Source organism: Camelus ferus, chromosome 6 (assembly GCF_009834535.1).
Source record: "Camelus ferus isolate YT-003-E chromosome 6, BCGSAC_Cfer_1.0, whole genome shotgun sequence".
Lineage (NCBI taxonomy): Eukaryota > Metazoa > Chordata > Mammalia > Artiodactyla > Camelidae > Camelus > Camelus ferus.
This window is the reverse complement of record NC_045701.1, coordinates 62,643,150-62,658,723: the sequence shown is the minus strand read 5'-3', so window position 1 is coordinate 62,658,723 and position 15,574 is coordinate 62,643,150. Positions and strand designations below refer to the sequence as shown.

Sequence of the window (15,574 nt, the reverse complement as noted above, 5' to 3'; positions counted from 1 at the left end):
TGAAGGTTGTTTTATAGTAATACATCAACAGCCTCCTCAGTCTTTTTTACAGCTGTATAGTATTCCATTGTATGGACATACAACTTTAATTTAACTAGTCCTCTGTGGGTGGACATTTAGGTTGTTTCCAGTCTTCTACTATTTCCAAAAATGCAGTGAATAAACTTGTATGTAGATTATTTTGCAAATGTTTAAGTCTGTCTGTAGGATCAATTCCTAGAAGTGGAATTACTGGGTCCAAAAGTATGTACAGTTGTAGTTCTGATTCGTCTTGCCAAATTCCCTTTTATACCCTCTCCAGCAACATGAATATTTTTTCCCTACATCATTGCCAACATGGTATTTGTCACATTTTTGGATCTTAGCCCATCTGATAAGTGAAACATAGTGTCTTGGTGTACTTTCATTTTACTTCTGGGCTTTTAGTGTGAAAAATTTCAAACATACAAGAAGCAGAGGTAGAAGTATAATGAATCATCACCTTGGTTTAACAACTATTAATATTTGGCCATATTTGCTTGTCCATTTTGAGACTGAAGTAAACTGAAGATTATCATGACATTTTACCCCCAATACTTTAGTGTGTATACCAGAACAAGAGGATTTCCCACCTAGCTGTAGTACCATTATTACACCTAGTAAAATTAACAATAATTCCCTAATACAATCTGATATTCACTTAATACTCAAATTTTCCCAGTTGTCTCAAAAATGTCTTTTATGATTAACTTGTTCAAACTAATTAAGGACTATGTATTAGATTTGTGTGTGTGTGTGTATGTATACTTTTAATTTGTACTTCTAATATGAATAGTTTGGACAACTTTTTATACATTTTTTATAATTTTTTTCTGTTACCTCTTTGTTCACATTCTTATGTCCATTTTTTAATTGGATTATTGGTCTTTTTCCTCATTAATTTGTAGATATTCTTTACAGACTATGTAAGGTAGCCCTTTGTGATGTAAGGTTTTTTTAAAGCACAATTGAACTTTCAATCTTTTATTTCATGGCTTTTGGATTTTGTGTCAGAGTTAGAAGGCCCTTCTCTACACTTACATTATAAAAAACATCCTACCATAATTGACTCTGGTTTTTTATTGGTTTCATTTTTCACATTTCAAGTTTTGACTCAAATGAAATTTATCCTGGGGTATGAGATATGAATTTAACTTAATTTTTCCTGGGTGGTCATGTAGTTTTGTCAATACCCTGTACCCAGTTATCTATCTTTCCCCTTCATATTTGAAGTGTCACCTTTATCAGACAGTAAATGCCTATACGTACTTGGGACTATTTCTGTTCCATTGATGTATCTATTCATATGCTAGTACCACGCAATTTCATTATTCTAACTTTATACTGTACTTTAATACTTGTTAGAAAAACACCTAGGAATGTTGGTCCCCCTTTATTACTCTTCTTTTCTGAAATTTTCATAGCTATTTTTGTTTATTTTTACAATGAGTTTTCTAATTTTGTCTAGTTCTCCCCCAAATTTAAATTATAAAGTCTAAATATATTTTAGATAATATTAAATACAGAAATTCAGAGTAAATTGATATCTTTATGATACTGAGTTTTCCTATTCGAGAACTGAATGTGCCTTTCCATTTGTTCAAATCTTTGGTGTGCCTTGGGAGCCTTTGAATAGATTTATACTGATTTTGCACAATTGTGTTTACATTTAGGCTGAAACATTTTGTCTTTTTGTTATCATTGGGTGCCTTCTAAATTCCTATTTCAGAAAATGATCCTGCCACACCTTCCGTGGTTCCTTTTGCCTCTAAGATTAAATTTAAACTTCTTAGCTTTTCATTCAAGGCTTTTCACATCCAATCTAAAACCTATTTTCCACACATCGTCTTCTTACCCGTAGCTACTCAGCGGCCCCTGAACAAGCTCCATCCTTCTGTGCCTCTCTGCCCGGTTGCCGTCTCCCCCGCTCCCCTCCTTCCTCCGCTGCCTGTGCAAAGTGGTTTCCTTCACAAGGTTCCCCTTGACTGCTGCAATTAGAAATGACCTCTCTCGTCTTTGACCTCTGACCATTTTACATGTGCCATTTATCTGGTAACTAATCTGATATTACCTTGCAACAGCTGTTGTATTGTTGAGATGAACTGCCCTTTATCTCATGTGGTTACAGAACTACTTGTGGGTCTGTGTCTTGTTTCCCCCAATAGATTGCGAGGCCCTCAGGGACAGTGAGCCTGCCTTGTGCTCCCTGCAGCCTCCAGGACAGGGCCCTGCTTGTAGTAACGATAGTAGTGGCACTGGTACCAATGACAGTTAACATTTACTGCAAGCTTTCTGTGTGCCACATCCTGTTTTAAGCCCTTCCCATGAATGAGCTCATTAGTGGATAAGTATTTGAGTTTTGTTGGGTTTATTTGACCTCAAACTAAACCTTTGAGGTAGGGGGTGGGGGCGCATAAGAGAAAGGTCACCCAGTCACCATACCCAGAGGGTAATTCTAGCCAGCTGGTCAGAGAGGAAGGTGAATTTTCTAAGGAAAGAGGAGAATGGCGACAGCCTAGGAAGGAAAGGGGAGAGAAGCAGACGGGAATGGAGGGGCCCTGAGCTTGATGGTTACAGAGACATGAGTATTTCCTGAGGTTCTGGTGGCTTTGAGTCGGGCTGTGCTGCTGGTCTTGCCCCCTTCCCTGCCTGGCAGGGTTAGGGCTCTGGAAATAAGGCCTGGCCCTGCCAGGGCTTTGCTGACTCCTCTTTTCCACAGTGGCTCCCTGCAGGATGGCCCAGGTCCCCGGGGACAGCAGGTCCAATGTACGGCCACCTTCCCAGTCTGTCTGCACCCCTGGGGTTCCCAGCCCAGCTGGCTCCCCTACCCTCTCCCTGATGAGGGGCAGCTGGGCTACTGAGCTGGTAGAAATTTATCCCCACCCCTGGGACTTCCTCTCCTATGACCATCGTTAACCTCTCAGAACTTTTCCCCTTTCTCACCACTGACTGCAAAGTGTTTCAGGGTGCTGGGGATTCTGGGCACTTCCACCCCAGCCTTCAAGTAAAAAGCAGCCAGAAAGCCACCTGCCTGAGCTCTCAACCTGTAGCTCCAGCATTTTGGGGTCCAGGAAGCATTATTTGTGTGTTGAGGACTGGGGAGACCTTAGGGTGATTTACGTCTGCGTCAATATGTGTTCCAGTCCAGCAGCCTAGAATTAAATTCCATGTCCCAACCAGAAGCTCTTCCTTACACTTTGCTGAGCACAAATAAATGGGTCTCAGCACCCACATAATGAAATCTTTGGATTCTTAAAGACAAGAAAAGAAGAAAGGAAGAAAGGACTTTTGCTTTTTGAGACGCTCATCTCTAAAGGGGCAAAGATGGTGAGTCCCTTGGACAGAACTCCACATCTGATGGGAAGGATTAACCTCGTACAGAACAGATCTGGTCTCTGGAGAAGGCACCGTGGGACTGAGGCTGGCTCTGTGGAATCTAAACACACTTCAGCATAAATGCAATCACTTTCTGGCCAAAATATCGTCAAGACTTCGGTTACGTTTTGCTGAAGCAGTCCTTGAAATCAGGGAAGTGTGCCAGTAAGTGAGGAGGCTTTTCCTCTTGAAACTTTGCCCAGGGGCCCAGAATGAACAAGTGCCATTTAAATTTTATATTGATTTTGGATGTGTATAGTCAATAGCATTTTTCCTCCTCTTGGAAATCGTTTGTTTGTTTGTTTTTTATTTATTTGGGGGGGAGGTAATTACATTTTTTATTTATTTTTAGAGGGGGTAGTGGGGATTGAACCCAGGACCTTGTGTATGCTAAGCATGTGCTCTACTCCTTGAGCTATACACTCCCCCTTGGAAATCTTGTTTAGACCACTTCCATAGAGCTTTTTGCATGTGACTTCAGTGCTCACCATATTTATAATAGAGTTTGTCTGCATCAAGCACCGGGGCTGCCTTTCCTATCCTTCAATGTCCGCCTCCACCCAGAGCCTGGCATCTGATGGCTGTACAGTGAATGTTTGCTGAATGAATGAATAAGCAAAAAAGGGTTCTGAGTTCCTAACACCAAAGTGGCCACAAAATAGGAAGAGATTTGACGCTGGGAGCCTCGGGAACTGCCAGGATTATACCCTCGAGGCCAGGCTGGCTGGGATCCTGTTTTTGTTGTTGTTAAATCAGACATTTAATAACTTAAGAAGCCAACCCTTCCAAGGTTTAGGCTTAGCTGAGCAGACAGTTAGGCTGCTCCCGCAGCGATGACATTCCCTCCTGGCTGGGTCGCTCTGGTCTGCCGTGGCTATGACCAACCTGAACGCATCCTCCCCAGGGATCCTCCGTGGCCCTTCGCCCAGACACACTGCCAGGTCAGCTCCCGCTGGGATTCCTCAACCAAAGTGCCCAGAAGCAGGTTGCCACAAACTGTTCACTAAAGCAGACTTCTCTCCCTGTTTCTGTCGTTTCTGCCTCCCTTCTCTCTCTCTTTCACCCTTCCCCCAGTCTTTCTGCTATCCCAGCCTTTTTTCTCTCTCCAGCATCTTGATCAAGCTGCCTAGTCCTAACCAGACAGGCACCAGCATTTATTTTACAGTACTGATTTTAACAGAGGTGCTAAGAGGTAGCCCATCCAAACTGGTACAGCCTCGGCCAGAAGCCCGGTTTGGGCTGAGGCTGACTTAGAGTAGGGTGTCATGTCAGCTTCCCAGGTCTGAAGATGGGGAACCGTGTGTGCCATTCTGGGGGTGGGAAAGAGGGCATAGGGCCATGCACAGCCCCCCACCCCAGCCCCCGCTGCCCCTCCCCCCATGTGGCTCGCACGTCCCACATAGGCTCACTATTCCCATGCTCACCCTTCTCCTCTGCCCACCGGGAGCTCCTTGAGGGCAGCAATTGTTTTATGTATCAGCGGGCTTTGTACAGGGTGGCCCCAATATGAGCTAAATAAACATCTGCTCAGTCAGCTCCAGTACAGCTCTGGAGACCTACTGTGCGCCAGGCTCCAGGCCTTGGAGATAGAGAGGTGAACTAGACAGACTTTGCTGGGTTCAAGGAACCTGCAGTCTTCCCGGAAAGACAGATTTGCAACTAATAGGAGGACGAGGAGAGACAGAAATGAGAAATGCAGATGTGGAGGCCAGGGCACACAAGGGGAGACCGAACCTCGGCGAGGGGTCCGAAGGAGCTTCCCAGAGAAGTGCTGTTTCCACGGACTCCTAAAGGATGACTTTTAGGAGTGGTTGGGGTGGGGTGGAGGGGCCGGGAGGCAGAGGAGATATTTGTTGGATGGGTGGACGGGTGAACCTGGTGTTGAAATCTGAGCTCACTGGCCCAGTGGTACAGAGCATTCTGACAGGTACCGGAAAACAGATGCCTGGATTAGGGTGTCTTGTTACCATGGTGGTGGAAGTTACCTCTTTGTTGCCAGTCATGGCATGTGGACCTGTGTCGCCAAAAGTCTATATGCTCTGGTCACAAATGCTCCTCAGAAGGAGATGAAATAGATACACCAACCTCCTCTGCCTGGGGTCGGGGGCCCCTGGGGTTGAGATGAAACGCTTTGACCCCAAGTCACATTGCAAATGGACCCTGCCAACCTCAGGCACCTCACCCAAGGCTCTTCTCCCCACCCAGATGAGCGGGAAGTTGTTCAGAAGAAGACCTTCACGAAATGGGTGAACTCACACCTGGCACGTGTGTCCTGCCGTATCACCGACCTCTACAAGGACCTGCGGGATGGGAGGATGCTCATCAAGCTGCTGGAGGTGCTCTCAGGAGAGACGCTGGTAAAGCCCCTTTCTGTGCTGCAGCCCCTTTCCCTGGGCCCGTGGCTGGTGCTCTGTCCCTGCATCAGGAAAGACATGGTCTGGGGGTATCTCCAGTTCTCATGACCTTCCAGTGTTTCTCCCTATTCTTCTGAGAGGTTTCAATACTAATAATGCACACAAGGTGTCCACGTGGCTGACTGGGCTCTCTGAACATGATCATCTAAACATGTCCTAGCATAAATGCAGCCACTTTCCATTCAATATATCATCAAAACCTTAGTTACATTTTACCAGTGCATTTCCAAATTTCTAGCCACTCCTACTCCTTCGTGCTCCTCCCAGAGGCCATGCAGAGCTCCTGACTTTCTCCTCGTGGGGTCTGGGCATCTGTGGCTGGCCTGAGGTGGGCCCCCCTCAGCCTCCTCGCACAGGCTCAGATGGATCCCATTACTCAGCTGGAGAAATCTGCATCCTTCTCGGAACCAGGAGGAAAGCAGGAAAGATAATTTCCTGTGGTCCATCACTCTTACAAGTGGAGATTTGTAACCCACCCAGCAGTAATGCTGCCCCTGTGGGAGAACCAGGTCAAGGCTCATGTTTTGCTGAGTTACTGTCATTGTGACCTTGGGCCTGTCAGGCAGGACCTTCTTTGCTTCATTTCCTCCACGTGTAAAATGATGCCTGTACCTGATGAAGTAGTCTAAGATCCTCGAGGTTTCAATGAAAGATACCACATTCTCCTATTGCTTTTTCAACTCCAGACTGAAATTAAAGACTGTCTCTTACCCTGCACTGAAAGCCCACTAGAGAGAGTTACCATTAAGAACCCTTCAAATGGTGCAGTTACTCATCAGTCATGGTCCCCTTGAGCTCTGGCTGTGGCCATTTGGGGATACGGACGGAGATGATCAGATGGTGGGAAGGACCCATTATCAATCACCAAACTAAAAGCCACTCTTATCACCAACCAGTAGCAAAAATTTCCCAGAACTGTGCCTGGCACATAGTAAGTGCTCAGTTAACTACCTGTTGTGTTAGTGTGTTTGAATGCCATTTATCACCCACTCAGAAGGCTTTGTTGAGACCTGGGAACAGCACTGATGCAGCCCAGTTGCAGAGCTCTAGGTGCTCAAGACGGGGAACCTCTAAACTTGGCTAAAAGGATGGGGTTGAAGTGTCAAGGAGTGAGCATGGGCACTAGAGTTTGACATGGAGGGTAGAGGGTGGATGCTAATGGCAGAAGCTGGTCCAGGCTGCAGCCACCTCTAGGGTGACCATAAGGTCCTTCCATGCCCACGGGGGCAATGCTGTCCCTCAGCCAAAGCCCACGAAAGGGAAGATGCGCATCCACTGCCTGGAGAATGTGGACAAGGCCCTGCAGTTCCTGAAGGAGCAGCGTGTGCACCTGGAGAACATGGGCTCCCACGACATTGTGGATGGCAACCACCGCCTGGTCCTGGGCCTCATCTGGACCATCATCCTCCGCTTCCAGGTGGGCTCCCAGGGGCGGGGGGGTGGAGGGAGCCTTGCTGGGCCAGGCAGGCTTGGGAATCTTACAAAATGGTGAACGAGTGTGAGCGTTTGTGCATGTTCTGGAAGGCCGGAAGCCTGTCCTGTGGGACAGTGCTTGTAGGAAGGAGAAACCATCCTCTACGTTGTCAAGTTGCTGAAGTCCAGGGCGAGATGTTCAGTCAATAGTGTAGCCTTTTGAGAGAGAAGACAGAAACGAGTAGCTGGGCTGAGATCTGGCTGGAAGAGCTTCTTTTGTCCCCTTCCTCTCATAGATGGAACCTTTTGGTTTTTGTAATAGTTTTGTTCAGAAATTGCAAAAACGATACAGAAGATCAGCTTTTATGTTTTTCAGTCAGAAGCTTTTCTTGCCCCACCCTGAAATTCAAGGTCCATTATTTGTAAGGAAATTTGGAAGGTACAAGGGAGGGAAAGGAGGGCCTTCCACCTGCTGGTCTGGGGACAGAAAGAACCTAGTTGGAAGAGAGAAAGGTGGAGAGAAAGGTGGAGAAAAGGAAAACAGTGCACAGCTCCCAGCCTGAAGGTCTCACCCAGGTGGCCTTGGGTGTCCAATCTCACTGTCCGCGGGTGCATGTGACGAAACACTAATCACAGCAGAATTGGGAAAAATGAAAAGGCAAGAGGGGCTGCTAATCAAAGCACAACACCTTCCAACATTCGTGTTGTGCCTCAGCCTGCAGGGCCTCGTCACTCCTGAGGAGGAATGAGGGCTTCGTGCTGTTGTTTTCTGGGCCTCTCCTTAGAGTTTCAAGTTGGAGCTGTCTCCTCTGGCGTGGGGAAGTGGGCTGAGGCAGGGAGGCAGGCAGGCAGGCCCCCAGGCACCAGGGCTCGAGCTCTGTTGCGGCTGCAGGGCTGGTGACTAGATGGACGGCTGCAGAGGAGGAAAGACGGGAGGGGGCCTTCCAGGGAAAGCAGGAAGTCTCTGAGCCAGATACAGAAGTGAGTCCTCCCTCTCTTGTTCCTACGCCCCAGATTCAGGATATCGTTGTCCAGACTCAGGAAGGTCGTGAGACTCGCTCGGCCAAGGATGCGTTGCTGTTATGGTGTCAGATGAAGACGGCAGGGTATGCCCTGGGAACCAGCCACCACCACGCTCCCCTCCCCTGTGCTCCCCTCAAGCGCCGCCGTCCCCAGGGGCACAGACACCGTCGCCCATCACCAGGAGCTATAGCAGCTTCAGTGTCATCAGTGCAAAGTCTGTCCTGACCTGATTCTTTGAGGCCTGAAAGACGGGCTTCTTCCTCAGAGTTGCTTGGGTCAGACTGTGGGGTCTGTTGGGGTGAGAGTCCCTTGGGCCCACCTGATGGGGGAACCTCTTTGTGTGGCTTTTAGTAGCTGCTCCTCTCATTGAAGCGGCTCGAGGAGGGCCAGGTCCCTTCCTCTCCTGATGTATTGGCCCTCGGTTCACACACCTGTCAGGGACCCCAGAACAATCTGTTTCTTAGGTCTTAGTGTTTCTCTTGGATGCAGCTACCCCCACGTCAATGTCACCAACTTCACCTCCAGCTGGAAGGATGGCCTGGCCTTTAACGCCCTGATACACAAGCACCGGTAAGAGTGGGCAGAGGGCTGGGGGAGTGAGGGGGCCCTGGGGGAATTTCGGACACTTTGCTCCTAACACGTAGGTTACTGTTCAAGCTTCGCAGGAACGTACCCTCTGCTGTGCCTTCTCTCACCCTCAGCATCCTGCCTCCCTTAAATTCCATTCCCTGGGGCCGCTTCCCTTCCCCACATGCTGGTGCTCACAGCTGCCCTGCCTCTGCCCCGTGTCCTCATGCCTCTCCTGCTCAGCCACCTCCCTACATCTACCCAGGGTCTTTGCTTCATGCCAGGCCTGCCCTGTCGGTGGGGGATGCAAGGCATTGCCCCCTTCCCGCCCTTTAACACTCTGGCTTTGTCCTCAGGCCTGACCTGATCGACTTTCATAAGCTGAAGGACTCCAATGCCCGTCACAACCTGGAGCATGCATTTGACGTGGCTGAGCGTCAGCTGGGCATCATCCCGCTCCTCGACCCCGAAGGTGAGCCAGGGCCCCCTCCAGCCCTTCGCTGCAGCACAGCCATAGGAGACAGTGCCTGTGCTGGACAGAGCACCTGGAGGAGTGTGGGCCAGGTGCTGGGTGAGCAGTGGGCACAGCAAGGGCCTGGTGGCCCAGCCAGGGCTCTGCTCTGGTCTGCTCTTCAGATCCAAGCTGGTTCCAGACACCTCCCCTCTCCTCCCCTACTGGGGCCCACTGTAGTCTTTCCATCCTTTTTTCTTCTCTCATACCTTGTGGTCCTAACATGGATTTCATCCTCTCGCCAAATTGCAGCTCCATTCTTCTCCCACTCTTACCTGTCACATGGTGCCTGTAGTTGTACTTCATGCTGGAGAAACTGGGAGGTGAACCCCTCAAACCTGACATTTCTGGCTTCCAGTTTGGTCCTGAGGGTGCACCCTTTCCCTTGCAGATGTCTTCACAGAAAACCCTGATGAGAAATCCATCATTACCTACGTGGTGGCGTTTTACCATTACTTTTCCAAGATGAAGGTGCTGGCAGTAGAGGGCAAGCGTGTCGGCAAGGTACCGAGCTGCTCCGTGACCAGAAGGTCCCCATTTCCTTGCTTGCCACACACAGGCCTTGACTGAGATGCTCTCTTTCTGTCCAAAGAGCTTTGCGTCTGGGCCCCAGCTGCAGGGGAGGGTGCAGGTCACCCATCCTCCACCACCAACTTCCTCTAAAGCCAAGCTTTGCCATGTTAATGGCTCCCAAGCTGGTTGATGGTCTGTCTTGAATGCAGTCATAGCCCATAGCTCTGAGCTGATCTTCCACCTGCAGACCCATGTCTTGTAAACATTCCCACAGGAACTAAACGGGCTCTTACTTGTTGGTTTAGTGTGGTTTCAGGCCTCTTAGGCTCCCGTGGCATATCAGGGAGCCACCCCACTGAACAGACCCTCATGCCAGACTCCTCTCCCCTGCTGGATCCTTAGCTCCTCCAGGGAGGGGACCGTTTCTCACTCATCTTCATGTACCTGCTGTTTAGCAAAGACAGTACCTGTAAGCCCTCGATCCCTAATACCTGTTTTTAAATAAACAGGGCCTTGGCTCCTCTGGTGGCTGGTGTCCTGGCACAGCAAGCTTACCAGTCTTTTATAGGGTTAGGGATGGGGGAGCTGGTCCTGAGTCCGAGCATGACCAGGTCCCTCCTGATGCTGCTGGTGCACTTCCAGCCCACTTTCTGTCTATCAGTGGTCTTGGGCTCAGGAATCAAACCCAAAATAAACATTCTAGGGCTTGCAAAGAGGAGGACCACCTCGATTGTGGTCTCCATTGGCATCCTCATTGGCGTCCTGACCATTCTGATGAAGATGAATCATACGGTGATTCCCTAGGTCATCGACCATGCCATTGAGACTGAGAAGATGATTGAGAAGTATAGTGGTCTGGCCTCAGACCTGCTCACCTGGATCGAGCAGACCATCACTGTCCTGAACAGCCGCAAGTTCATCAAATCCCTGTCCAGCGTCCAGCAGCAGCTACAGGCCTTCAGCACCTACCGCACTGTGGAGAAGCCGCCCAAGTAAGGGCCTGGGCACTTGGGAGGGTGGGCATCGCAGCTGAGAAACCACCTCTAAAAAGTTGGAGGGCCTGGAGAAGGGATCTGGGAGGCACATGCTAGTGGTTAGAGCGCTACCCATCTGCCACCTACTTCATCCTGTCTTGCCTTTCTGCTCCCAAGCCGTCAGCCTACAGGAAATGGGCATTGAGTAACCCCTGACTCATAACCAAAGAAAGTACTTTCCCAGATCCCTGAGGGGGAGCAGGAGTGAAATCGCAGGCTTCAGTGTCTCTTCAAAGAGTGTATGCTGGAAAGTTCCTCTCTGTTTGCACACTGAGCTGTGGGTTTGTTCTCTGATAATGACCTTTGTATCCACAGCCCCAGAGCTCTCTGTATGGGACTTTGTAGATCGCCAAGCACATCCTTCTTCTCTCCCTTCTGTCAGTGCTCATCCATCAGCAGAGCACTTAGCCTGCCTCTCGGGACCTCTGCTCCACTGCAGTGTGTGCAGGGCCTGAGTGCACATATGCACACACAAACACAACCATGCATACACACGCACGCGCGCGAGTGCGCGCACACACACACACACAGGGCATTCCAGCTTATCTGCTCTTAGCTTGTCTGGCTCCCCTGAAACAGATTTCTAGCTCGGTGGTGGTACCTGCTGGCTTCTTCCTCCCGGGCTCATTCATTCATGACTCTTAAACAGGGAAAGATGAGATGCAGAGTCTAGAACGTGCTATAAACAAGTATCTGATTTCTGGCCTGACACTAACCCACTTTTAAAGTCCTAAATCCAATACAGATAACATCCACTGTGAGTCTACCAGGCACTGTGCACAGGAGTGATACCTCTTGGCTGTGTAGAGAGTGCCTGAGGCCTGTGAGCCATCAGATCTATTTGGCTGGCCTCAGGGCGGGGACCTTGCTTACCAGGTGAACTTCGACTGCTATGTGGAGGAGGCAGAAGTGGGTAGATACCTGGGGACATGCAGAAAAGGGGAAGTACTCAGTTACCTGGAGCTTGGACCCTGGGTTCCAGGCATCCACCCTGCTCCAGTCCTCATCTCCTACACCTACAGTCCTCCCAGAGCCCGGCCTTTCCTCCCAGCTCAGAAGCATCTGGCCTTTGGGACAGTTCTCAAGAGGGCCGACTCATTAGTACTCAGGTGAAAGTTGCTTTCAGTGCAATATATTCTCATATGCATAATGCTGCTTCAAAGGTTTTATTGACTCAAGCAGTAAAAAACTGACTAAAGAGCCAGACAGAGCCTTCAACACTTGCAGAACAGGAAAGAGTTTCCTTGTATCGACTGATAAAACTTGATATCTGCAGGAATTCCCAAAATACTCCAGTTAGCTATTCCCCTGTGGAAGCAAATGATAAGCAAACACTGTGGTAGTTGTGTTTTCTCTGATTCATGTTGTAAAGGCTCAACCCCTGTTAGATCTCAGCTGGTGAGTATCATAGACTGACAGATGTTGTTAACAGGTAAGTAAACCTATGTAGATCCTCCTCACTTTTTGTTTTTAAGAGAAATACGCATTGCTGTCCAAGCTCCAAGGTGCCAGGGTTCCAAGTTCACTTTAAAAAAAAACAAAATTGGCTGTGGGAATCTTGACACTCATCTCCCTACCTCTGCTTTCTCAACAGGTTTCAGGAGAAGGGGAATCTGGAAGTCCTACTTTTTACCATCCAGTCCCGAATGAGAGCCAACAATCAGAAAGTGTACACGCCCCATGATGGGAAATTAGTGTCTGACATCAACCGGGTATAGCCGTGTTTTCCGTTACACATTGCCAGTGGGTTGACTGAGTGCCTAATAAGGACACAGGGAACGGTAGCAGGACAGGGTTAAACCAAGCCACTCTCTGTGGTGTTATTAAGGACACCTCTAGCTATGGAGGGTGCTCTCTGAGCCTACCCTGAGGGGTCAGACTCCACCGACCATCCATCAGTTCAGCCCCCTGTTCAGAGGCCCAGACTCCACTTTTTGGAGCCAATTGTATAGTCTATTCTCCACAGAACCTTGGGGTTGTTTTAGAATATTAAGTACTTAGAAGAGAACTGCCTTAAGACATTTCAGAGGTTTGGAGGCCTAAAACCACCTAGAAGTTCTAGTAGGATGGAGGTAGCTGTTTAGTCATTGAGAGTTCACTGAGCGCCTGGAGAGGGCAGATGACGTTGCAGCAGGCCAGCAGACTGAGGCAGGTTAGAGGGAGAGGGAACCGGGAGTTCACAGCCAGTGCTGCCTGAATCTTTGGCCCAAACAGAGGAGCCAAAAGGCTGTCACTGAGCTTTAATCTAGGCTCTGCCTGTTTCCTAAGATCATTCAGTGTCGGGTAAAAGAGTGGGGACCCCCAGACCCCAAGAGCTCTCCCCTATCCCTCGAGCAGGCCTGGAAAAGCCTGGAGGAAGCTGAGTATCAGCGGGAGCTGGACCTGAGGAATGAGCTCATCCGGCAGGAGAAGCTGGAGCAGTTGGCCCGGCGCTTTGACCGAAAGGCTGCCATGAGAGAGACGTGGCTCAGTGAAAACCAGCGTCTTGTGGCCCAGGTAATTGGGGCCACACTTGGGGACGCAGGAGAAGAGGATACTGTCCAGAGCCCGTAGCAGTTATGGGGCTACAGCCCGACCTGGCCTCTCCACAGGCCTTGCAGACTTGCTCCCTGTGATTGGGTGAATTAAGATTCATATCTGTGCAGATACTAACTACTACATATATGTAATAGATAAACAGCAAGATCCTACTGTACTGCACAGGGAACTATATTCACTACCTTGTAATAGCCTATAATGAAAAAGATTATGGAAAGGAATATATATACGTACAACTGAATCACTATGCTATACACCAGAAATTAACACAACATTGTAAACTGACTACACTTCAATTTAAAAAAAAAAAAGATTCACATCTGATAAAGTACTCTCCCAGATTTATTAAGTCTCATTTTTAGCAGAGCCTCACAATCCAGAAATGGCCCCTAAAGTTGTCTTATATGAGCCAGTAGCAACTGTTAGAGCTGGGGTTCAAGTTAACACTTCAGCGGTCCTCTGGGGTTGTGCTGAAAGCCTTGTGTGTCAGACATGACCCTTGGACTCTGGCCTCTGGGGCCATGTCATGTTTCACTAGCTAAAAATTGACCCCAGGGCTGATTCTCCATGAGAGCATCTGTTCCTTCCCACTTGGAGCTTGGAATCCAATTAAATTCTACCCAGAAAGGGGAAAGCAAGTATTCTGAGAGAACTGGAGAGTGTGCTCATGCACCCCAGATAGCGTGGAGGTAAGCCATCTGCGGCAGCTGTGTGGTTTCCAAGTGAGAAGCCCCTTCCTACCCAGAATCCAGCAGGTCCGCTCAAGGCAGGACGGTGGATGCCAGTCAAGGCTCTTGTGAGACACTTAGTCTTTGGAACTTGGCTCTGATAAGATAGGATGGAAAAGAAGGCAGAATTCACTTCCTGGGAAAGGGCTTTCCCACCCAGCAATTGTTCTGAAGGGACCCGCCGTTTCTCTGCATTTGAGGACCAACTTAAGGGAGCCTGACTGAGCTGCCTGTTTGCCTCCCTGTGGGACAGGATAACTTCGGGTACGACCTGGCAGCTGTGGAGGCCGCCAAGAAGAAGCATGAGGCCATTGAGACAGACACGGCTGCCTACGAGGAGCGGGTGAGGGCCCTGGAGGACCTGGCCCAGGAGCTGGAGAAGGAGGATTACCACGACCAGAAGCGCATCACAGCCCGCAAGGACAACATCCTGCACCTGTGGAACTACCTGCAGGAGCTGCTGCAGTCCCGGCGCCAGAGACTCGAGAAGACGCTGGCACTACAGAAGCTCTTCCAGGACATGCTGCACAGCATCGACTGGATGGATGAGATCAAGGTGAGCCCTGAGGACGCCCATCCCCTGCCCACCTTGGGCTTTGGCGCCCACTCTTCAGTGGGCTGTGCTGCTGTAGGTGCCTCCCAGCCCCACATCCCTGAGTCAGTGGAGAATCAGAGGCAGCACAGCATCTGGCTGCACCTGCCTCTCAATTGCTCAGCTCACTCTGCTCCAGCCCATGTCTGCTGTGTCCCTAATGATCAAGAAATCTGGGGTTCATAGCACAGGTGCCAACCTGCAGAGCCTAGAAGAGACAGACATCCATCAGGAGCCTGGAGAATCAGGCTCTCCATAATCATGATTTGACTGATTGGATTCCAGACCTCCCGACACGGGCCCACCAAGAAGTCTGAGTCTCCTCTCCCTCTGCTGCAGTCACTCTCAACTGAGAACACACATCACACTGACCATGGAGCTTTCTAAAAATACCCATGCATCGGCCCCAAACCTGGGACAGATGCAGGAGATCGAGTATAGGTCTTGAGCCCTGAGAGGTGCTCCCTGGGTGATTCTGATGGGCACCCCCAGCAGGAGCTCCTGCTCTATAGCTTCTTCCGCACTGAGCAGCAGCCTTTTCCCAGCTACATCTGACTCACCCTGTTCCCAGTGCCATGGACTCTCCCTTTGGAGGGGTCTGTTCTCTTAGCATTTAGGTCTCTTTACCTCCCCTCACTTCCTCTACCCTGTTTTCTTTGCCAGGCTCACCTCTTGTCTGCTGAGTTTGGGAAGCACTTATTGGAGGTTGAGGACTTGCTGCAGAAACACAAATTGATGGAGGCCGACATTGCCATCCAAGGGGACAAAGTGAAGGCCATCACTGCTTCTACTCTGCAATTCACTGAGGGGACAGGTGAGACCTCTGGCTCAGGGCTCCAGGACCCCAG

The 15,574-nt window shown here is 49.5% G+C and overlaps 1 protein-coding gene across 2 annotated transcripts in view; it reads left to right on the top strand.

Annotated features, from left to right (window-relative positions):
- Positions 1 to 15,574, top strand: part of SPTB (spectrin beta, erythrocytic) — a 114,422-nt gene that overhangs the window by 62,232 nt on the left and 36,616 nt on the right. For both annotated transcript variants that reach the window (XR_004320747.1, XM_032482187.1), the window contains exons 3-13: positions 5,599 to 5,750; positions 7,051 to 7,224; positions 8,235 to 8,326; positions 8,733 to 8,813; positions 9,167 to 9,282; positions 9,713 to 9,825; positions 10,639 to 10,826; positions 12,463 to 12,580; positions 13,206 to 13,364; positions 14,388 to 14,690; positions 15,390 to 15,540. Coding sequence is in view for 1 of the 2 variants with exons in the window: in XM_032482187.1 (XP_032338078.1) it covers positions 5,599 to 5,750; positions 7,051 to 7,224; positions 8,235 to 8,326; positions 8,733 to 8,813; positions 9,167 to 9,282; positions 9,713 to 9,825; positions 10,639 to 10,826; positions 12,463 to 12,580; positions 13,206 to 13,364; positions 14,388 to 14,690; positions 15,390 to 15,540 (1,647 nt within the window). In the remaining variant the exon portion in view is untranslated. The remainder of the gene's footprint in view (positions 1 to 5,598; positions 5,751 to 7,050; positions 7,225 to 8,234; positions 8,327 to 8,732; positions 8,814 to 9,166; positions 9,283 to 9,712; positions 9,826 to 10,638; positions 10,827 to 12,462; positions 12,581 to 13,205; positions 13,365 to 14,387; positions 14,691 to 15,389; positions 15,541 to 15,574) is intronic.